We start from the raw sequence: 23,747 nt of genomic DNA on the forward strand, positions 1-23,747 counted from the left end.
AGTCGATCCAAACGGAGCTAGAATTTGTTGTGGTCAACCTCCATTGCGTCCACAACATTATCTTGGGCCGACCCGCCATTATGAAGATCGGTGGGATAATTTCTATGCCCCACCTGTGCATGAAATTCCCCACCCCTAATGGGGTCGGCGTGGTCCGTGGCGATGTCCAATCCGTCCGGAAGTGTTACACCCGAGCGGTCAATAGACGTGACTCCGGTCCATCTTCCCGGGTGAACACCATAGCCAAGGAGGAGGCTAAGGAACGAAAGGAGCAGCCTGAGCCTTCCGAAGAAATAGAAGAAGTTCCCCTGTCTGAGGACCGCCCGGACAGGAAGATAAAGATTGGTCGAGCCCTCACCCCCGAGATCCGAGCGGAAGTTCTGGCCGTACTCCGGGAGTATGCTGATATCTTCGCATGGGGGCATGAAGATATGCCCGGGATTGACCGTTCGGTCATCTGTCATAAGCTGGCCGTCGATCCCGCAGCAAAGCCGGTCGTGCAGAAGACACGACACCTTTCCTCCGATCGCCGCGAGTTTGTTAGAGAAGAAGTCAAAAAGATGGCGGCGATCGAGCACATCCGTCCGGTGGTCTATCCTGAGTGGGTGGCAAATATCGTTCTTGTTCCTAAGCCCCCAGCATGGAGGATGTGCATCGACTTCACGGACCTCAACAAAGCCTGTCCGCTCGACCCGTATCCTCTACCGAGCATTCACCAGATGGTCGACGAGACGGCCGGGGCCGAGTTAATGAGCTTCATGGATGCCTTTAAGGGGTACCATCAGATCATGATGCACCATGAAGACGAGAGTAAGACAGCCTTCGTGACCCCGGATGGGCTGTATTGTTACCGAGTGATGCCGTTCGGCCTCCGGAACGCAGGAGCGACCTACCAGAGGATGGTCAACATGCTCTTCGCCGATCTACTGGGCCGAACGATGGAAGCTTACATCGATGATATGCTGGTCAAGAGTCGGGACCGATCCGACCACACTCGGGACCTCCGGGAATGCTTCCAGATCATGAGGAAGTATCAGTTGCGGCTGAACCCGACCAAGTGCACATTCGCGGTTCAGACCGGCAAATTCCTCGGCTATATGATGACCAAGAGAGGAATCGAGCCAAACCCGGCCAAAGTAAAAGCGATTCTGGACATGCAGCCACCTTCCACCGTTCGGGAAGTCCAGCAATTGACCGGTCGGTTGGCAGCCCTCAGCCGGTTCCTCTCCAAGCTAGCCGAGCGCGCTTTACCTTTCTTCAAGGTATTGCGAAAAGTTAATGGATTCGTCTGGGACGAAGAATGCCGAGCGGCTTTTGACGAGCTGAAGGAATATCTCATGTCACCAATTGTACTCTCAAAGCCTGAGCTCGGAGAAGAGCTAGACGTGTACCTCGCCGTCTCCGATCGTGCAGTAAGCGCAGTACTGTGCCGAACCGATCCGGAAGGGGTCCAGCGACCGGTGTACTATGTAAGCCACGCGCTACATGGTCCCGAGCTCCGGTACTCCCGGCTAGAGAAGGTCGTCTACGCTTTATACATTGCCGCGAAGAAGTTGGCTCCCTACTTCCAAGGTCGAGCAATTCGCGTGTTGACCGATCAGCCGATCGGGCCAGTCCTCCGAACTGCTTCATCATCAGGTCGCCTAGTCAAATGGGCTTTAATGCTGACCCAGTACGCGATCGAATACCGACCGAGACCGGCTATTAAAGGTCAGGCTCTTGCGGACTTCTTGGTTGAGTGCACCGCCCGGGATACCCGGCCTCCTGAGGTTGCGGATCCCGAGGCTGAGTGGTGGTCGCTAGCTACTGATGGGTCAAGTAGCAAGAAAGGGGCAGGAGGAGGAGTGATGGTCACAAGCCCGGAAGGATTCAAGGTCTATTTTGCTCTCATGTACCAGTTCCACCCGACCAACAACGAAGCCGAGTACGAAGCGATCGTCAACGGCTTGCAGTGCGCTCGGGACTTGGGGGCTGAGTACATCCGAGCTCAGACAGATTCCGCGCTCGTGGTCGGGCAAGTTCTCGGAGATTATGAAGTCAATGGTGAGCGTTTGCAGTTATACCGAGACCTTGCCATGGAGAAGCTCGCTCAGTTCCGGGGATATACCGTCCGGCACATACCCCGATTGGATAACGCCGATGCAGATATCTTATCCAAATTAGCTCAAGACGCCCCGGAACATATGTCGAAGATAGCTCGGATCTTGGTGATCCCGAGACACAGTATTCACCGTCTACCGGTCAATCCCATCCAACCGGTAGATGACAATTGGATCACCGATCTGAAGGAGTACCTCGAGCACGGTCGCCTCCCAGATGACCCACAGCGCGCTCGGAAGGCCAAGCTGAGGGCCCCAAGGTTCCAAGTCTTGAACGGTCGACTTTATCGGCGATCGTACGGAGGCCCTCTCATGCGTTGCTTGACCGCATTCGAGGCCGATTTAGTCATGAAGGAACTGCACTCGGGAATTTGCTCTTCACATCAAGGAGGCCGATCCCTGGCCCGTCGTATCATGCTGATCGGGTACTATTGGCCGTCCCTCCAGCTAGACTGTGAAAAGCTAGCTCGGGAATGTGAGACGTGCCAATTGTTCGCCCGGATGCCTGGACGACCGGCGACCTTCTACCAACCGGTCACGACCGCGATTCCTTTCGCAAGGTGGGGGGTGGATATCTTGGGCCCTTTCCCTCAGCTCTCCGGCCGGAGAAAGTTCGTGATCGTCGCCATTGATTATTTCTCCAAGTGGATAGAAGCCGAGCCTTTAGCTACGATCACCTCTCAGCAATGTGCTCGTTTTCTTTGGCGAAATGTGGTTTCCCGCTTTGGCGTGCCCGTCCACCTCATCAGCGACAATGGCCGCCAATTCGTAAGCCAATACTTCCAGAACTTTTTGGCCACGATCGGGACGACTCACGTCCGGTCGTCGGTGGCTTACCCGCAGGGAAACGGTCAAGTGGAAAATGCAAACCGGACGATTCTGGAAGGCCTGAAAAAGAAGCTGCGTTCGGCTGGTCGTAGTTGGGCCGATGAGTTGCCATATGTCTTATGGACTTATCGGACGACCCCGAGAGAAGCTACTTTGGAGACCCCTTTCGCCCTGGTTTATGGAGCAGAAGCCCGACTCCCGATCGAGGCTTGGATCCCGATCGATCGAGAGAGAACCTACAATGCGGAGGAAAACGAACATGCGATGGCCGTGGATCTCGATGCGGTCGAAGAAAAAAGAGAGCTAGCCGCTCGGCGTATGGCCGAGTACCAGAAGCGCGTTAAGAGTTCGAAAGACGTTCGAGTCAACCCTCGTTACTTTCAGGTCGGAGACTACGTTCTACGACGAAGGGAGGCCAGTCAACCTTTGGAGGGCGGAAAGCTAGCTCAGAACTGGGAAGGGCCGTATATCATCAGTGCGATCATACGGCCGGGAACATACCGACTGGAGACGACAACTGGTCGGGTAATCGAGGGGACTTGGAATTCCGAGCACCTCGTTATGTTTAGGCATTAAGCCTCTTTTTTGTAATCTTTGGACGAAGAGGGGGCTTGACCTGCGTGTAGGTCCCGGTCGTCGTTTGTAATTAAATTCCTATGTTTGTAAATATTTACTCAACCGCCTGCGAGCGGGAAGGTTTAATGTATATACGATCGGTGATTGCACGACCGTTTGCATACGGCGGCCCGATCGGTTATTTTCTATACCTTCAGTGCATGCAGATCAATTTATCTTCAAGCTACACGAACCGGGCGAATCTATCGACCGGTCAGATGCGCTCCACATCGGCGGACATTTGAGTCACGCCATTGATCGGGGAAGCCAGGAGCTCACAGCATAATTCCCCGATCCCTCCAACTTCGGTCCACTATCACACCCACTCGTGCCTCCTAGGCACAATAGTGTGGGGGCTGGGATATATGAAGTGTTGAAGGGCCCATATCGCTCGGTATATCCCGACCGTGGGGCTTACTTCTTTTCGGAAAATTCGTCAAGACCTGGAGACCGGGTAAACTTGGTCGGGTAGGTCAATATTATGACGAATCTAGAGGCTTGCTTGGTTTCGAAAATTTTCGACAAGGCCCGGAGATCGGGTAAACCCGATCGGACGGCCAGTTTAGCGTCGAAATCTCGGAGGCGCGATCGGGCCGTAAGGCCGTAGGGTCGGGTGTCGAGTGGGTCGAAGTAGTGCAGGACCGGGCCATAAGGCCGCGAGGTCGAGCATTAAGGATCAGCATTTACACGACTAAAGATAAAAATGTGAAAAGAAAGAACGAACAGCATGAGTTGAACAAAAGAGAAATTTTATTGATCATCAAAAGGTGCCCGGTACAAATTCGGGACCGGGCTCCCGATCAGTGGCCCTTTACAAAAAAGAAGAAGAAGAAAAGAAGCCTACTCTACTTCTTCGTTTCCCGAGCTCCAGCAGCCGTCTCCTTCCCGCTCGGGGTGGCCGCAGATGTTCCACCGGGCTCAGCCGCTTTTTCTTTCGGAGCAAAGGGAGAGGGGCCAGGGTCAGCTAGGTCGGGAGGAAGGGCAGACAGTACGAGTTGGAGGTCGTCGCCTTCGAGGGCTTCCCCCAACCGTTTCTGGGCCTTTTCTAACATCTTCCTTTGGCCGGCCTTGAAGGCCCACCGACCAAAGGAGAGAATCAGGTCCTCCCCGACCTTGGTCCTCCGAGCAGCTGTGAGGAAGGCCGAGCCGATCTGATCGTCCTTGAAAGCCGAATGGGCCAGCTCCTCCGGGCTCTCCAGGCGGGTCTTCAGTTCCTTGTTCTCACCGATCGCCCGCTGAGCGACCTTCTCTGCAAGGGCCCGGTCTTCCTCGCTCTTCTTCAAAGCCTTTTGAGCCTTCTCAAGCTCGGCTTGGAGCTCTTTAACCTCCAGAAGGCGACGGGCGGCCGTCTTCTTGTGGTGGTCGGCCTCCTCGGCCAGCATGGCCCGGCCCTGTAGTAGTTAGGCCGCTCGGGAGATCTGCAAAGGCAAAAACAGTCGGGGTTAGCCCGGTCGATGGCACTTGCACAAAAGATGAAAGATGGATAGCTAAAGAAGGCTTACCTCGGCCAGATCATAGCCGATCCTCCCGGCTACCTGTGTGGGGGTCATCTTCCCCAGATCTTCTTTGGCCCGCCCCGCATTACCAATTCGGGCCAATATGGACGAGGCGTCCTTTTCTCGCCCGACCGAAGGGCTCGGGCTGCGTTGCTCACGGCGGCGTTTCATGCCGCCCACCTCCCTCACGCCCTGCTCGGGCACCTTCTCTTTTCCCCGGGCAACTTCTACCCGGGCGACCAAGACATCGGACGGCTCGACGATAAAGCCCTCGTCCGTCGTCACGGTCGAGGCGCTTAGGGGTCGGGCCAAGGGGATCTCCTTTTCCCCGGCTGGCTTGGCTTTCGCCTTCTTCTTGCCGCCCAGGGAGATCTTGGTGGGCGGGGGAAGGGAAGTGTCTTCGTCACCGAATTCGGCCATAGCTGCAAATAAAGAGATCAAGTTAGTGTGATCAAGGCATAAAGTTAAGTCGGGAGGGTTAGCTCGAGTTAAAACCTTTCTTCGTTCGCCTCGACGGTTTGGCGACCGTCACGCCCATCGGCACAGGCAGATATTTCTCCTGAAGCTCGTGTATAGGGGGCGGGAGTTTAGCCGCCTCAAGACTTTCAGCCGTCCGGAAGATTATGTACTCGTGCAGCTCGCTCGAGATCCGACTAACCGTCTCCCTGAGCGCTTGCGTCTCGACCGGCACCACTTGTTTCCGAAAATGGGTGCTCCAAGCACGGTCAACCGGGAGGATCTAGGGGTCGTATTTGAGGGAGAAAATCCTGTTCTTCCACCCCCTGTTGTTCCCAGGCAAGCCTCTGATTGCGCACATGTCGGCTCGGGACTATAGCATCAAGAACCCGCCCCCATAGCTGCCCGGGAGGACTTTGACCTGGTAGATGAAGTTGAACAACTCCATCGTACAGGCGGCTTCATGCCGAGCGCATATCTGCGGAAAGCAGGCGATGATCCGGTGCGCATTGGGGCAAATCTGAGCCGGGACGACCCGGTAGTAGGCCAGGAAGGCGTTCAGGAGGGGGGTGAAGGGAATGGCGATCGGGGCCATCAGGGAGTCGTAATGCATCCCGATCCATTTGCCCCGATGCCGATCGATGACATTCCCTAACTTCCGGCTCGTGTCAAATTCCACCCGACCTACGAGCCTTTCAGCAATCCTAGCCGCCTCGCCTGTGGTCAATCGGCTCATTTGTTGTTCGACATTCTCGCTGTTCAAGAATTCGAACTCCGCTGCGGCTGGTGCGGCCGGCCCGGCCATATTTACCTCGGCTTGTTCGGGGGTGTTTTCCCGGTCGCTTCCTCGAGCAACGGCTTCCGGGTGGTCCCCAACCACCCGGGTTGGCGTTTCCTTAGCGCCTTCGGTCGGAGATCCTTGTCTCCCCGATGTGGTTCCTTCTTCTTCTTCTTCTTCGCCGGAGCTCCCCGATCCGCTTGAGCTAGAGCTCGACGACCCGGATGAGTTTGACGACGTGTCTTGTGCGGCGGCCTGCTCGGGGGCTGGCGCCGGTCGATAGGTAGCTTCGGGGGAGTAGGACATGATGTCCACCTCCTCATCGCTGAGATGCTCGACCTCTTCGTCATAATCCGCGATCGAGGCGTTCTGACTGTCAGAGTCCGTCATTTCGATCTACCTAAAGGTCGGTCGGGGTTAGTAGAGGACTTAGAATGTCCGGGACAGTTAGTTGACCTAGGAGTTCTACCAAAAATGGAAGCATAAAGAAAAGAGCAGGGTTAGGAGCTTACCGAGTGAAGAAACTTGGAAGAGGATCTGAAGTTTTGCTTTGCTTGATCGGACTGCTGATCTGCTGCTCGGGACTCTCTGAGGGTACCGATTGCTTTAGAAGATTGAGGAAAGTTCAAATGAGGGCCTCAAGGGCCTATTTATAGGAGAACATTTAGGCGGGAAAGCCGTCCACTTGCGCGACACGACCAGCGCTGATTCCGAGGCAACGGTTGCAGTCGCAGTGGCCGACACGTGGCGGAGAAGGGAATGACAGATGGCCGGTCGGTTTAGCGGCCAACGGTTGGGCTTCTTCATCCCGGCCCGTTTTTTCCCGGACGATCAAAAAGGCCCGGGCTGGGGGGCTCTTGGTAGGGGAATATCCCGACCGACATAGCTTCACCACGACCGAGAAGCCTTTGTCTTTTTCTCTTTGTCTTTGCAGGTAACAGGTCGGGCTCCTTGAGAAGAACCCGGTTGTGGGCCGACCGGGAGTTGCCCGAGCGACGGTGTCGACCACCGAGCGGTAGCCCTTTGGCGAGAGAGCTGACGAAGGACACGTGGCTGTTCTCTACATTGACAGGCAGGGCACCCGGGAGGATGACACGTGGTGGCTACGTGGAGGACATGCCGAACGGCTGGAATCTTGTCCCCGGCATGGCGGCTATAAATACCCACAGTAGCTACAGTGTAGGGGACTTTTGGACGATCGATAGGTTGTTGTTAGAGAATCCCGACCGCAGTCGGTCGGTACTCAGAGCAACCAAGTAGATTGTACTTAGGGCCTCTATTGTGATCAATAAAGTCATTTACTTGCTTTAATTGGTCTCGTGTTGTTATATATTGCTTACGTATAATTAGCAGTATCAATGTTATACTAGAATACACATAATGTTATACATGAATGTACATAATTATATAACAAAATATACATACTCTTTTTAAAAGATAATACACATAATCTAACATAATACATAATAAACATAAACTTTTAACATAATACACATCAACTCTTAACATAATACATACAAATTTTCTGATTCGGATGTACATAATTGTATAAAAAGAATGTACATAATTGTATAAAAAATACACATAACTGTATGAACCAATACACATAACGTTGTGAACAAATACACATAACGTTGTGAACAAATACACATAATCTCAGCAACTTCCTACCGCGCCTCCCAACACTACCCCAAAACGACGTCGTTTTGGGAGGCGTGCGGCGCACAGTGCTATGTGCGCCGTGGTGTAGGATATAACGATTGGATTTTAATTAGTAAGATTGTTTGAAACAAGATGATAACAAGAAAAGATGTTGGTCTCAAGTATACTGGGGTTCGATTCTGTGACCTTCCATAAAGAAGAGTCACAGAGATGTCAGCTAAGCACAAGGTGCTCAGTTTATTCACACAAGATTGTTCTAAAAAATATTGGTAAAAATATGAATATACTATATCTTCTATTTGAAAGGACAACGATATGGTACTCTAATACAAATGCACCATACTACAAATCTCTACTTTTACCATTTACAAATCAACCGTTGCTACAAAATCTTAGATATTAGTAAAATTAAAATTACCTTTTGCGAAAAATAACTTCCTGACATTTTTTTTTTTTTTGAATGCAACTTTCTGACATTTAAAAATATGAAAATTGCCAACTCAATAATCAAAATCAGATTAAAAGTATGTTAAACTCTTGCAAATGCATGCATTTGTTTGGATCCAAATGAGACGTATGGTATGCATAAATACAAATACATTGCAAATAATGGAGAGACAGCCTCAAGGACCAAAGTAAAAATTTCCCAATTCTACTTTGATAGAAAGGGATAGGGTTTCCTTGAATTAGTTTAACTACCCTCCACCCTCCAATGCCAAAAGTACATTCCACTTTTCTGCCAGAGCTCAAAATTCCTAAACACTACCAATTCTAAAAATTAGGTTACGTTGCTCATCATCATAACATCTCAAACTCATTACCCATTTCAAAATACACCTTTTTTAAATTTTCTACATGCATGAAGCACTTTGTGGAATACACCCTAGCCTTAATGTCTAAAGATTTGATAATTAAAAACATTATTGAAGAAAATCAAAAGTCCAGAACCGATGCAGTTCAGGGATTTGTGTAGTTCTGGGACCTAATTGCATCTTTTTTGAGTTCAATGACCTAATTGTATTTTGGTGTGCAATTCATTGACCTATTTGACCCTTATTCCTTACAAAAATAATATCACTCGTCAGTATCCAAGCATATCATGTTCATATTAGAACATGCCTAATTCCGGAGTATGAAAAAATTAATTATAATGGAATAGTGTATATTAGACTTGATTGTATCGTATATTGTCAGTATCGAAATTAATAATACCTGATACAACTCATACAAGCAGGTAAATCAATAATTGTATCAAATCCTATATGACATTGTATCAAGTCTACCATGCTTTGTTAGAAACGATGGGCAGACCAACATTTTTTTAGGCAGACAATACTAGTTTGTATACAGGACATTGTAGTACAAAGAAGTATGGTCCTCTGCATTAAAAATAGTTGAATGAAAGGTAAAAATAAGATTACTAGCCCAAGTAACTAGATTGACGGTCAGAGTTTCAAGCCATATGAATAGAATGAAGCCCGCATAGGCAATTCAACTGATTGCAGAGGTAAAGTTTGTCGCAATAGACTAAGGATTGAGTCTCACCAGCAACAATGTGACCCTCCACAAGCTGTTGCCCCTGGAGTGAACGGTTCCACCTTTTGTCACAATAATAACAAGTGTTAAAAGAGTTTTTTTTTTATTTTTACTTTTTAATTTCAAAATACCCCGAGTCTAATTTAACTACTAAACACCAGGGAGTAACAAAAATGAAATCAACATTATATTAAAGAACATGCCCAACGAGGCTTAACTCAATGATCAAAGGTCGCCCTGAAAGTCTTGCTCTGACGGTAGAGTGGGGGTCTGATTTCCACTGATCTGAAGGCATGGGGGAGTCATTGGGAGACCCAAAGCCCAAAAAATTGATATGGAAACTCCTTATGTGCAATGTGTACAGGTCGAGGTGGAAACTGAGGATTAACTGGTTAGTCTAATGTAAGTTGGAAAACCTAATATATCAAAAAAATTAAAGAACATTGAAAAATCAAACAAGATTGAATGAGATTTTAGTTGTACTTGCATGATCCCTTTAGCAGCAGATGCATTAACTTTTTATCATTTTTTCTTGTGTGTGAATGAGTGATGAGTGCAGGGGAGGGGGAGAATACACACACAGATAATGCAACAGAAGTTAATGAAGATAGCAACCCTTGTTGACACTATAGGAATAGGAATAGGACCACAACCCATCTCGGTTTTGGAGGATAGACTTTGGAGCTACAAAGAGGTGTCCCCCCCTAGCCCACACTGAATTTTGCTGCCACCCCTAATGGCTTGACTTGTCATTTTCTCTTAACCCCACCCCCCCCCAAAACCTACCCACCCACTGAAACCCTCTTTTCTTCCAATGGGCTCAGCATATAGAGTGGGACGGATCAGTTAGCCTAAAGCTAATATAATTGCTTTAATCTGTTAGGAGAAGTAAAAGAGGTGTTAAGGCTGCAACATATCACATATGAGTATGGACTTTAGAGGCTACATTAAATAAGCTATCTGTCAAAGATAACTAAAAGCGAAACAAGATAAAAGAGTATGAATAAATAAAATGTTAGTGTTATTAATATGGCCTAAATGAGTTCCATTATTCCAATTTATCTTGATTGGGTATTAGGGTTTGATTTGGTTGCACTCGAACCAAACTTTGTCGAGCAATAAGTTAAGTTAAAATATCTTAATTATGATATGTAATTGTAAATTTATCTTTTCATATTTATAAAGTACACTTAAAAGTTTGGCAAATTTGCTATGGACCCGTGTTCACCATTTGCATAGTGTACACGTTGTACATTCATAATTTATATACTGTAGATTCATAATTTCTATACTGCACATTCATAAATTATGTACTATATAAATCTACATTATAAATTTTACGAATCTACAGTATAGAAATTATGAATCTACATTACAGAAATTATGAATGTGCAGTATAAAAATTATGAATCTACAGTACAAAATTTATGAATGTGCAGTATAGAAATTATGAATCTACATTATAAATTTTATGAATCTACAGTATAAAAATTATGAATCTACAGTATAGATTATGAATATACAGTATAAAAATTATGAGTGTACAGCGTGTCCACCATACACATGGTGGACACGGGTCCATAGCATAACGCTCCTAAAAGTTTATATCAAACTCAAATTTAGTAACTTTATTGACGGGCCGGTTAAATAGACAATTGTTTTTTTTGTGTGTAACACAAGATTTTCACTATCTTACACAGTGACTGATCCCCTTGCTTGCTTTTAGGCACCTCTAACAGTGAAACAACTGGCCTGAAAATTTAAAGTTGATCCATACCCAAAGTCAAAGCTCAATCCCTTAACACGGGAACATAAGTTTCAAACTAACATTATTTTACTTCTAATCTCAAACTAGAGCTAATTAAAGTTACTGTTTCCCTACTAGAAGAGTAAAACCAAGCTAACATTAATAGATTTTGACATTTCTCTAGGAAAGTACAATCAAAGACTTGGTTAACATCCATAGCCTTGCTGCAAATGACAGCTTTAAAATAACATTAAAGAAGAGGAGAAGATAAAGATAGTCTTGAAAGCCACTGAAAACAACACTGATCTCCTGTCTCTAATATAGCTTTTATATGTGGGCAGAAAGGCTTACAGTTCTGTGCCAATAGAAAAGAATGATGCTTGAAAACATTGGACCTCCATGAACAAGACCATTAAAGCACAAAACACTACACGGATCTGGGGTCAAAAAATAGCAACAGATCCCGACCTACTCAAATCTAAAACGCCAAGGTTTTGCCTCATCAAATCAACATGTGATTTCCTCCATTGAATAAAGTGTACAGTAGTCTAAACTATGATGCATGGTACAAGAAAAGGGTGTACAAGGAGAGAGTTTTCCCTCAACATTGAACTAACCCGAACAACCAACGATCATGAGGTGAAGAATGTCCACAACTTTTTACCAATTGTCGCTTGACCGGGATCATCTGAGTTGTCATCGTCCTCTGAATCACTGTCATTGTCTTTGTTGTCATCACTGGCACCATCATTCCCTTCATCAGCATGCAATGTGCTCTCGTACTCATCTCCCTCGTTGCACTCTGGAGTACCATCTACCTCCTCACTCATGTTGGTTTTTTCAACTAATTTTGCTGTATTGGCATTATTTTCATTACCATCTTCTGGTGCTTTCAACTGCATAAAGTAAAGTGAATTGACAGAGCTCAATGATGCAGTTGAAAACAATAAACAAGAGTGGATACCTAAGGGAGAAAATTACCGCTACACCCCTACTGGAGGAGACAATTTCAGTTTCGACAACTTTGGAATTGGCAACCTGGACCGAAGTAGTTGGATGGCCATTCTCACCAGCAACTTCTGGTGCTCGAACAGGAGGAACTTCTACATTCCCTGCTGCAACTCCACGATTGTTGTTGCTGCGCTCATCTACATCTGTTCTCCCGCTACCAACTGAAGCTTTACCAACAGTCGTTCCTGGGCTGAATATTGAAACATCATAATTTAGGATGACCAAATTCCAAATGAGAATCACAAACTTCATTTTCAATTAATAAATGAAAATTCTTCAAAAAAAATTAATGAATGAAAAAAAAATTGCAGACTTCACAAATGGGGAAAGACCACCTATATCTAGCAATCAGTAGGCATTAATATTATAAATCAAAACATTATGATCCCCAATTCCTATAAAAGGCAAGATACATTAGCCTTAAAACTTACCCATACAGAATAAATTTACATATTCCTTGCTTACTTAAAAGAGAACCAAATCTTAGAAGGATCACTAAAGGCCATAATATTACTTGTCGCACGATAGTCCCATTAACCCAACTCTTTACTGTTTTCACAAAGAGCATTCCAAAACATAGCTCACACCAAAATCTAGTAACAGCTGTGCAGTTAGGGACATAATAAGAATACAGAAAGAGAAGCAAGTAGCTCCAAAAAGAATAAAATTTATTGAAAATTGAATGATTATGCCAAAGGTTACAAGCGCATGTATAGAGGAAATACTAATACTAGTCCTAATCCTACTAGGAATATTAAAGAATACTTAATCTCGAAAAGAAACAAACTATTAACTAGTACTTACTACTAAAGATAGTTTCTTAATATTATACTTCTAAATCTACAAGGAAAGAACCAATACTATCCCAAATCATTTGTAGGGAAATAGTGCAGATCCCTTTTATGATCTTGATTTTCCCATCATACTTAATCTTCATGAATTGATGAAATCCTAAGGTCAAAGCTCCTGCATGAAAAGACTAGATTGCCTGCACCTGCAAGACTGAGCATATGCCAATCTTCCAAGGAAGCATATAGCACCATAAAATATAAATAGACCTAATGCAGGAATGATGCAACATGTGTATCACTATTACTATGTTAATATATTGAAAGGAAGCATTAAAGAGAAAATGTAAAGAAAAACCCATGTACTCAACACATTGAGATTTGTAGAACTGCTCAAGCATGAGCATGCCTTAACAGCTTTAGACAATCTAATAATGAGGACAAACTTACGTCCTGTGTCGTCTCAAATTATAGCGCTTTTCTCCTGTATTATCTACAGCCGGAGCAGTTGTTTGACGCCTCTTCCGTCGACGACCTGTTGTAACACTTTCAGAGTTTCCCTCACTATCATCGGCATCCAGTTCAGCCCCTGTCAATTTAGAGTTCTGCCCACGAGTCCTCTTCCTCCGTGTTGTGGCAGTACTAGAGTCCGCACGACTTACTTCAACCACATCCTTGGAATGATTATCGTGTGGTTGCAGCGATTCTGAAGTCTTACCGAGAATCACAGCAGCATCTTCAACCACTGCCTTCACAGAGCGCGTCCTACGTATTCCATCATTAGCTTTTCTACCACGGGTGCGTCTAACACTTACGTCAGATTGCTGTGACTCCTCAGGTACTTCTTGTCTCTTGTTGTCTATGTTGTTCATATCGTCTACATGTTCCTTTGCATCTTCAATAATCTTCACTGATGCCAGTTGTCGAGTGTTGGGTCCCTCTGAACCTCTAATCTCTATACCAGTATTACTGCTATGTTGCTGATTCTCTTTGACTGCATATGAAGTTGACTCCAAATATTGAGTTTTTTTGTTAGGAGACAACTTAAATATTTTTGAGGTGCATTTGCGGAGCCAAGAAATCTGACCACCAGAGTCTGATAACTTTTGCTCCTCTGCAGTTGGAGACTTTTCTACATAGGAAGCAACCTTATCCAAAATTTCATCTCCCGGCACCGAATTGGGAGAAGCTTCACTATTCTCCATTTCCACCAAATGAACATCAGAGAGAGTGTAATTTCTTGTTACTTCTCCACAATGATCACAATTCTTTATCCTTTCAACAAATGCAAGAAATTGGCCTCTTTCCTTTACAAAATGTTCCCGTTGATTCTTGAGTTTCTTGCTGACAACAGCAAGCTCATTGATGTCCTTGCGCATTTCAAGCTGATGCTCTTCCAGTTTATTTTTGTTAGAAGAGATTTCTTGCTTTTCTTTTTCTAACTTGAGCCTTTCAGATCTCACTTCTTCCCTTTCCTTATTTACTACATCCTTCAAGTAATTGAGTTTGCTAAGTTCTTTCTCTTTCTCCTCCTCAAATGCTCTATTCTTTTCCTGCAAAATCCTATCCATTTCCTCTTGTTTATTGTGCAAATCAGTCTCAAGGTCTTTTCTTCGAGCCTCAAAACCATGAAGGAGTTGATTATAGTCATTCTCAGCTTTTTCAGATAACATTAACTTCTCTTGCCTCATCATTGCAGCAAATGATTCCTTCTCTATTTTAATGGCTTCTAACTCTCTCTTTATGTACTCCTCTGTGGTTGTCTTATTGTTTCTTAATCGTTCATCTTCAGCATGCTGTAATTTTTCAAGGATCTCCTTCTCTTCTCTGACATTTTCCAATTCTTTAGCTACAGCAGCTCTTTTCTCATCTAGTGCTTCCCACTCATATTCAAATTTCTTTTTGTCTTGTTTCAGCTCCTCACCTTCCTTCAAAAGCATTTCCTGTTCAATCCTACATCTCTCAATTGCCTGTTTCAGTTCTGCTTGCAGACGAAGATGCTCTGACCTCTCTGTCTCAGTAATTCTAAGCTTTTCAGCTTCTTCACGAATGTGCATTTCCTTCTGATTGATATCACTCTTCATCTTTTCAAGCTCATCCTTGAGAACTAGCAAACTCTCTTTATCAGAAGATATCTCTTTCTTTATCAATTCCAGCCTTTTCTCATCGGCCTTCACTGTCCTCTCCTTCTCTTTCAGTGCTTTTGACTTATTATCCATGTCTTTCTCTCTCTCTTTGACTCTTTCTGACTTTTTTTCCAGTGCTAGCTCCTGTTTCTTAATTTTATCCTCCAAATGATTGAGTTCCATCTCCTTTCTCTCCAATCCTTCAGCCTTTGTTTTCATCTCCTCATCAAAAAGCTTTCTTTTATCCTCCAGTTCCTTCTCAAACTTCTGCATTTCAGCATCAAGAGAATGTCTTTTTTGATCAACAAGCTTTTGGATCTCAACCTGTAAAGAAATTTAACCATCAGTATAATAAACGAAGTATAGAGAAACAATCAATTCAAAAATGCAATTCAAAATCTCAGCTTCTTCCTATAAATTGAGTCATTTGAGTGCAGATAAAGTGCCAACATAAGTGGATGACATAATTTCAATTTAAACCAAGTCATTCATTTGAATTTTACATCATCAACCTTAATATGACTACAATAATACAAGCTTCAGTAACTAGTAATAACATTTAGTTATTTAGAAATAGTTAAAGAACTTCTTGATCAGCAAAGGAAGTACATTATCTAAACTTATCCAAGCAGAGCTATTGGGAGTTTGGGGAGGTCTAACAATTAAAAAAATAAACAAACCCTGGTGCAAATGAAACAATCCCTCCCTCAACTAACCCTAAGTGATAATGAAAAGAATTAGCCTGACAAAAAAGAGTATGTAAAGGAGTGGCACAAGCTGTGAATAGAAAAAATCTATTAATATCATGAGACTTTCAAGTAGGGGAGAGTGTGCAGTAGTTAAAACAATGAAAACTTTATCTAAATAATTATGAACTCACTCTTTCTCTCTTGCTTAGCTTCTCTGTTAGGCCATCCAATTCCTTCTCCTTCATCTCCATGTTCTTTCTAAGATTCTCTGCCTCCTGCACCCAAATAAAGAAAAAATGGGCATTGCAATCAAAACATATTGCACAACCTTTTAATTAGAAAGTGTAGATTAATACTCACTTTCTCATTTACAATTAGCTTCTCTAGCCTGTTGTTGATATCAACTTCTCTTTCATTTATGGCCAACTTAGCTACATCTAATTTCTTCTGTTCTTCTTCAAGTTTCTTTTCTTTCAGCTTGGCAATCCTTTCAAGTTCATTTGCCTTATCTTCTCTCTCATTAATGGTCCTCCGACTATCACACAGTCTTTCTTCCCTTTCTTGAAGTTTCCTCTCCCACTCCCGCAAGTCTTCTTTGTGCTTGGAGAAAGTTGCTTCATGTGCCTCTCGTCTAGCAATTCAAGAGGAATATATTGTAACTTAATTACAAGAACACTAGATAGATGTCAGATTAAATAAATAAATTAAAAAAAAAAAACAAACAAACAAACAAACAAATGTAAGAACAAATAAATTAGTACAGACAAAGAATCTGACTCTGTATTAAAGGATAGACGCTCCCTCCTCAGGACACTTTCACGGGCCTCAAGCTCATGCAATTTCATGTCAAGCTCCAAATTTTTTCTACTTGCCTCTGCTAGCTTGGCATCAGCAACATGCAACTTTTCTCGCACTTCAAGAGATCTATCCTGAATTCCAGCTTGTATAGCACTTGCATCTGCAACTTTTACCTCAGATGCAAGATTAAGTTGTTCATATTCTGTACGTGTTTCTCGCAGAGCCTTCTCAAGCTGTATAAATAAAATATCAATTTCAAAATCATATTTTATAACACAAGTACGAACAACTCTAAATCATTCAATTACTTTCTTTATCTCCATTGCCCAAAGAGACCTTAATTGGAAGAATTTGAATTGATTAGCAACCATGAATAATGGATCCAACTATTTTATCTTCAAGTGTTTAAACTTTAAAATATAAACCAAAAGTGTGCTACTATAAAATATTCACATGATCGGAAAAACATGTAAGATAGTTTAGATTTTATAAACATCAATGGATTAGACAAGTTTATTCATGCTCCCTATCAAAATTTGCAGGGAGCTAACATAAATTCAGTGATTTAGAAAAAGACAAAATAAAACATAATTATCAAGTGATAAGGTATTGTCATATCAGATTTCTTACATCAGTTACACATTGCTTCACATAGCCTGATAGCCCAAAGCAAAATAAGACAAGCACAGGTGCACGCACACTAATTATCAAGTAATAATGTATCGTTGAATAAGATATCTTACATCAGCCACACATTGCTTCTCATAGCTCAAAGCATTTCTTAACTTGTCCTCCCGCTTCTCAACTTCAGTTATTGCAATTAAATGAGCTGTCTTTTCACGTTTTACAATTTCCCGGGCTTCTGCAAGTGCATCTTCAAGTTCATCATACTTGGAAGTCCACTCCTTTTTCTCAATTAGCAGCAGTCCCATATTGTATTGATAATCAAAAAGCTGGTACAAAATAAATTCCAAAAATTAGCACGTCATGACAACTTCAGATAGTCCAAGAGCCAAAATGATAAGAGTGCATACAGTAACAACAATGAAATTAATACATATTAAGTAACATCTTAGTATTTAACTTTCAACAAATTCAAGACTGATTTCAAGACAATATTATGTAATCTTTTTCAGGAGAAAGCTGCAACCCAATAAATCTAAAATTCAGGTCTCATTCATAACCATTAGAAAAGAATTATAGTTCTTTGAATTTCACACTAAAACGACACACACGGAAACACTAAATTTGCTGTGCCGTTAGTAGGGTTATATTTGATGTTGACTTTCTTCTAGATGTCAAAGGTTTTGTCATAATAGATTTTTTCCTGTAATTGCAACCAAAATTATGATTAGGACAATGACTCAAACTGTGAAAAAATGACACCTGGATCACTGCTTCGGTGGTTCTCACTAAAATGTTTAACACTTCTGGCTTATATAGAGGCCTATTTTCCTCATCTAGCGTTCCTCCTAAGAATTAGGGCTCAGCACAATCCAAATTGTTACTTTTCTTTATCTTCTAGAAACTCACTTCCTTTGCAGCAAGATCTTTAACTTCTCCCAAAAGTTGCCAGTATCTAGTCCTAAAGGTAAGAGGGCTCCATAAAAAGTCAGTCCGTCCCAGCAGACTGTTTAGATTCAATTGATGCACCCAAGCATGGTTTTCACATATGAATTTGAATAGAAACAAAGAATTTGAATCCATTTCAGGTGCCCTTCAAGTCTGTTACCTAAGAAGTCCACATAATTTTGGAATTTATAAAGTGCAATAAGGAATTCAAGACTCCTGATCAGCTAGGGCAATAGCAAAATGTCCCAATCATTTATACACCTGAAGTCATGCACTTGGGAACTTTCTGGTAGTTGGATTAAGGCTTTTTATTTAATTAATTAACAAGAATAAGAAGCAGACTGAGAACTCATATTTCAAACACAAAAGCACAAACCACTAAAAACACCCAATTAAATAAATTTTTAAGCAAAATAAGTGACATAAGAGGCAGACACGTCATGCTTATGAAACTTGCAACAAAACTCAAAATTGGAAACCCTAGAATCAGAATCCCTCACCTCTCTTTCGAGCCTCTCAGCCTTCTCAAGCAACGCTTCACGGTCCCGCCTCTCCATAGCAGCCTCGTCGAGCAACCCAGCCTCCTTAAACCTCCTCCAATCCTCCATGTTCTCCATATCCCGAACTCCCCTGGCCCCATTTTCACTCAACAGCGCCACCGGCGGCGGTGGAGGAGGAGGACCGTCGACGAACGCAACCGCCTTGCCCTTGCCCTTGCCCGTAGCGGGTGTTATCGGCAAGGCCGACCACGACTTCTTCTGCGGCGTAAACATTGGGAAAACCCTCGAGCGCGATTCAGAAGCTGTCAGATCTTAAGTTCATGCAGAAATTGAAGAAACCCTAATTCGAATCTGGGGTTTCCAAGAAATTAATGAAGGACACAATCAATCTGGGTAAGATTAGATTCCAGTACAGACTAGTACAGAGTTGAAAGGCTATGGACTGAATGCAAACTCAAGCGAGTGTTGAGAGTACGAAAAAATGAAGAAGAAGAAGAAAATAAGCTTTGTCTTTGTCTGTGGCTGTGTCTGATTTCTGCGTCGTGAATTATCTATCGTCATTCGGGTGGTTTCCTCTGAAATTTACGATATTGTATAGTAAAATACACATAAATTTCTAACATAATACACATAAACTCCTCTTAACATAATACGCATAAACTCTTAATATAATACACATAAAACACAAGTGTTAAAAAATGAAATGAGATTGAATGGATGAAACGGGGTCCGTCGTGTTAAACTCTCCACACAACTTATAAAAACGACGTCGTCTTGGGCCATGGCATTGTGCGCCCTGGTGCACGGTATAACGATTGTGGAAAACCTAATCTGGCCAGTACTTTCCCCTTTAATTGGACTGACTCAATGAGAATGGAGATTAGTCCGAGTATGGTACGGACTTAAATGGCCTTCTCAGGACATCTCGTGGTCGGACAAAAAACTACAAATCAAAATATTATTTGGTCATTCAACTTTTAAAAATGTAATTAATTTTTTGCAAGTAAATTTTATGCAATTAAATCAAAATTCACATATTATTTCAATTCATACTGATGAAGTGATGGGGCAATTAATTTATTTAAAAATTAATTTTTAAATAATTTTTAAAACAACTTTTATAAGTTTTTTTTAAAAAGACGAAATATCCAATCCCCCATCCCCGCCTTTGTCTCCTACTAGAGAGGGAAAAATCTCTTCGTATCCAAACTAGATACACAGATCATTTATTAATTTATGGCTAGATAAAAAGAACAATTCTTCGTCTCCAGCTAGAAATGAAAGCGGGGAAGGGGTTGGGATATGCAAAGAGTATATTCTCCACCTAAAAACTCGATTTCCCACCCCGCGCCATATTCTTCATCCCCACACCCATATAATTATGTGAAGGGAAAAAATGTGTAAATAACTTAAACTTTAAGTGCACATAATAGCACTATAAAGTGCATTTAGCAACACTATATAGTGCATTTCATGATATGTGAAAGTGCATTGAACGGGTTTATCTTTTAGAGCTTTTAATTTAGTTTTTTTTTTCTTTTGGTTTTATTTAGGGTTTAAATATTTTTGGTTTGATTTAGAAATTTACTTTAGAGTTTTGTAGTATACCTAGCAATACTATAAAGTGCACCCATTATAAAGTGTACCCAATGTAAAAGTGCAATGCACTTAGGGTTCACCTTTTAGGGGTCGTTTGGTTCACGGAATGTAAGATTACCTAGGGAATGTTAGATTGCTGGGAATGTTAGATTACTGGGAATGTTAGATTCCTGTGTTTGGTTAAAATTGGGGTATGTAATATAATGATGTTTGGTTTAGGGTTATCTTTTATACACACTATAATATCCTTAAACATATTTTCATATATTTTAATAAATTTAAAAATTAAAATAAATAAATAAGATAACGGTATCATATATAATCACATGATTTTAAAATATTAACTAAAATCTTGAACTTGAGAAACAAAATTATTTTATAAACTAACATAACATAATATATATATATATATATATATATATATATATATATATATATATATAACTAACATAACCAAGGTTATCTTAGATTACCTAAGATTTTGAAGGGAATCACATTCCCTTCAAAATCCTATGTGGAGGGAATGTGACATTCCTTGGGAATGTTAGATTCCCTGAGATAATATGAACCAAACACCGGAATGTGAGCTTTGGAATGTCACATTCCCTTGGTTATCTTATATAACCTGAACCAAACGCCCCCTTAGATTTTATGATTTACTCCCGTCATCCCATTTTATGTGTCTAGTTAGTTTAACGATGTCTGACTGATCGAAGTTATTATTAATTCAATTTTTAATAATATTAAGTTTACTATTAGTATATAAAATTTATATATTTAGAAACTACATTAAAAGTATTATTAAGCACGAAAAAATAAAATTAAAAATACTAAAGAAAATAATAAAAAAATATATAAAGAGTTGATTTGACTAGTGAATACAGAGTAATACCATTAGAGGTGTACAAACTTTGATAAATTTTCGGTTAACCGACCGAACCGATAAAGTTCAGTTAACCGTTTTTTAACCGAACTTTTTCGGTTCGGTTAATGGTTACATATTTTTTAAAATTTCGGTTAACGGTTCATTCGGTTCGAAACTGTCGGAATGGTCAATTTAGTACACAAACTTATTTTCTAAATTTAGAAAGGTTATTTGGAGTTTATTTAATTATTTTTATAAATTTTTGGAATGGTCAATTTGGTACATAAAATTATTTTCTAAATTTAGAAAGGTTCTCTAGAGTTTATAAAATTATTTTTAAAATTTTTTGGAAGGGTCAATTTTGTACATAAAATTATTTACTATATTTAGAAAGTTTCTCTAAAATTTATAAAATTATTTTTAAAATTTTTTGGAATGGTCAATTTAGTACATAAAATAATTTTACAAATTTAGAAAGGTTCTTTAGAATTTAAATAATTATTTTTATAAATTTTTGGAATGCTCAATTTGGCACATAAAATTATTTTCTATATTTAGAAAGGTTTTCTAGGTTTAATAAAATTATTTTTAAAATTTTTAGGAAGAGTCAATTTGGTTCATAAAATTATTTTCTATATTTAGAAAAGTTCTCTAGAGTTTATAAATTTATTTTTAAAATTTTTTGGAATGGTCACTTTATTACATAAACTTATTTTCTATATTTAGAAAGGTTCTTTAGAGTTTAAAAAATTATTTTTATAAATTTTTGGAAGGTTCAATTTGGTCCATAAAATTGTTTTATATATTTAGAAAGGTTCTTTGGAGTTTATAAAATTATTTTTATAAATTTTTGGAAGGGACATTTTGGTACATAAAATTATTTTCACTATTAAGAAAGGTTCTTTAGGGTTTATAAAATAATTTTTAAAATTTTTTGGAAGGGTTAATTTGGTACATAAAATTATTTACTATATTTAGAAAGGTTTTCTAGGGTTTATAAAATTATTTTTAAAATTTTTTGAAATGGTCAATTTAGTACATGAAATAATTTTCTAAATTTAGAAAGGTCCTTTGGAATTTATAAAATTATTTTTATAAATTTGTGAAAGGCTCAATTTAGTACATAAAATTATTTCCTATATTTAGAAAGGTTCTCTAAGGTTTATAATTTTATTTTTAAAAATTTTTTGAATGGTCAATTTAGTATATAAAATTATTTTCTATATTTAGAAATGTTATTTAGGATTTATAAATTTATTTTTTAAAAATTTTTGGAAGGGTCAATTTAGTACATAAAATTATTTTCTATATTTAGAAAGGTTCTCTAGGGTTTATAAATTTATTTTTAAAAGTTTATGGAATGGTCACTTTAGTATAGAAACTTATTTGCTATATGTAGAAAGGTTCTTTGGAGTTTATAAAATTATATTTATAAATTTTAGGAAGGTTCAATTTGATACATAAAATTATTTTCTATATTTAGAAAAGTTCTTTGGAGTTTATAAAATTATTTTTATAAATTTTTGGAAGGGACAATTTGGTAAATAAAATTATTTTCTATATTTAGAAAGGTTCTTTGGAGTTTATAAAATTATTTTTATAAATATTTGGACGTGTCAATTTGGTACATAAAATTATTTACTATATTTAGAAAGGTTCTTAGGAATATATAAAATTATTTTTAGAAATTTTTTGAAGGGTCAATTTGGTACATAAAATTATTTCCTATATTTAGAAAGGTTCTCTAGGGTTTATAAAATTATTTTTAAAATTTTTTGGAAGGGTCAATTTGGTTCATAAAATTACTTACAATAATTAGAAAGGTTATCTAGGGATTGTAAAATTAGTTTTAAAAATTTTTAGAAGGGTCAATTTGGTATATAAAATTATTTTCTATATTTAGAAAGCTTCTCTAGGGTTTATAAAATTATTTTTAAAATTTTTTGGAATGGTCAATTTAGTATATAAAATTATTTTCTATATTTAGAAATGTTATTTAGGGTTTATAATTTTTTTTAAAAAAAAATTTTGGAAGGTTCAATTTAGTACATAAAAATTATTTTCTATATTTAGAAAGATTCTCTATGGTTTATAAATTTATTTTTAAAAGTTTTTGGAATGGTCACTTTAGTACATAAACTTATTTGCTATATTTAGAAAGGTTCTTTGCAGTTTATAAAATTATATTTATAAATTTTAGGAAGGTTCAATTTGGTACATAAAATTATTTTCTATATTTAAAAATGTTCTCTAGGTTTTATAAAATTATTTTAAAAATTTGTTGGATGGTCAATTTGTTACATAAATTTATTTTCTATATTTAGAAAGGTTCTTTGGAGTTTATAAAATTATTTTCATAAATATTTAGAAGGTTCAGTTTGGTACATAAAATTATTTCCTATATTTAGAAAGGTTCTCTAGGGTTTATAAAATTATTTTTAAAATTTTTTGGAAGTGTCAAGTTGGTATATAAAATTATTTTTTATATTTAGAATGTTTTTCGAGAGTTTATAAAATTATTTTTAAATATTTATGGAATGGTCAATTTAGTACATAAACTTATGTTCTATATTTAGAAAGGT

At 40.1% G+C, this 23,747-nt stretch overlaps 1 protein-coding gene across 1 annotated transcript; it reads right to left on the bottom strand.

The window, feature by feature from the left end:
• Window positions 1-11,419: 11,419 nt before the first annotated feature.
• LOC109161068 (protein CROWDED NUCLEI 1-like) lies at window positions 11,420-19,214 on the bottom strand. The gene is made up of 8 exons (XM_019309379.1): window positions 18,702-19,214; window positions 17,373-17,582; window positions 16,609-16,862; window positions 16,192-16,462; window positions 16,023-16,106; window positions 13,467-15,466; window positions 12,199-12,418; window positions 11,420-12,113 (listed from the first exon to the last, which is right to left on the bottom strand). Exons 1-8 carry the CDS (start codon window positions 18,972-18,974, stop codon window positions 11,850-11,852), a joined length of 3,576 nt encoding a protein of 1,191 aa, XP_019164924.1. The 5' UTR covers window positions 18,975-19,214; the 3' UTR covers window positions 11,420-11,849.
• Window positions 19,215-23,747: the final 4,533 nt, after the last annotated feature.

This window comes from Ipomoea nil, unplaced genomic scaffold (genome assembly GCF_001879475.1).
Source record: "Ipomoea nil cultivar Tokyo-kokei standard unplaced genomic scaffold, Asagao_1.1 scaffold2921, whole genome shotgun sequence".
Lineage (NCBI taxonomy): Eukaryota > Viridiplantae > Streptophyta > Magnoliopsida > Solanales > Convolvulaceae > Ipomoea > Ipomoea nil.

Bases quoted from the DNA above. Each gene is read 5' to 3' on its own strand.
- LOC109161068 (XM_019309379.1), bottom strand. From the start codon at position 18,974: ATGTTTACGCCGCAGAAGAAGTCGTGGTCGGCCTTGCCGATAACACCC. The intron at 17,583-18,701 runs GTGAGGGATTCT...ATTTTGTACCAG, and splicing joins CTGAGAGGCTCGAAAGAGAG to CTTTTTGATTATCAATACAA. The intron at 16,463-16,608 runs GTCAGATTCTTT...TTGAATTGCTAG, and splicing joins CGTCTATCCTTTAATACAGA to ACGAGAGGCACATGAAGCAA.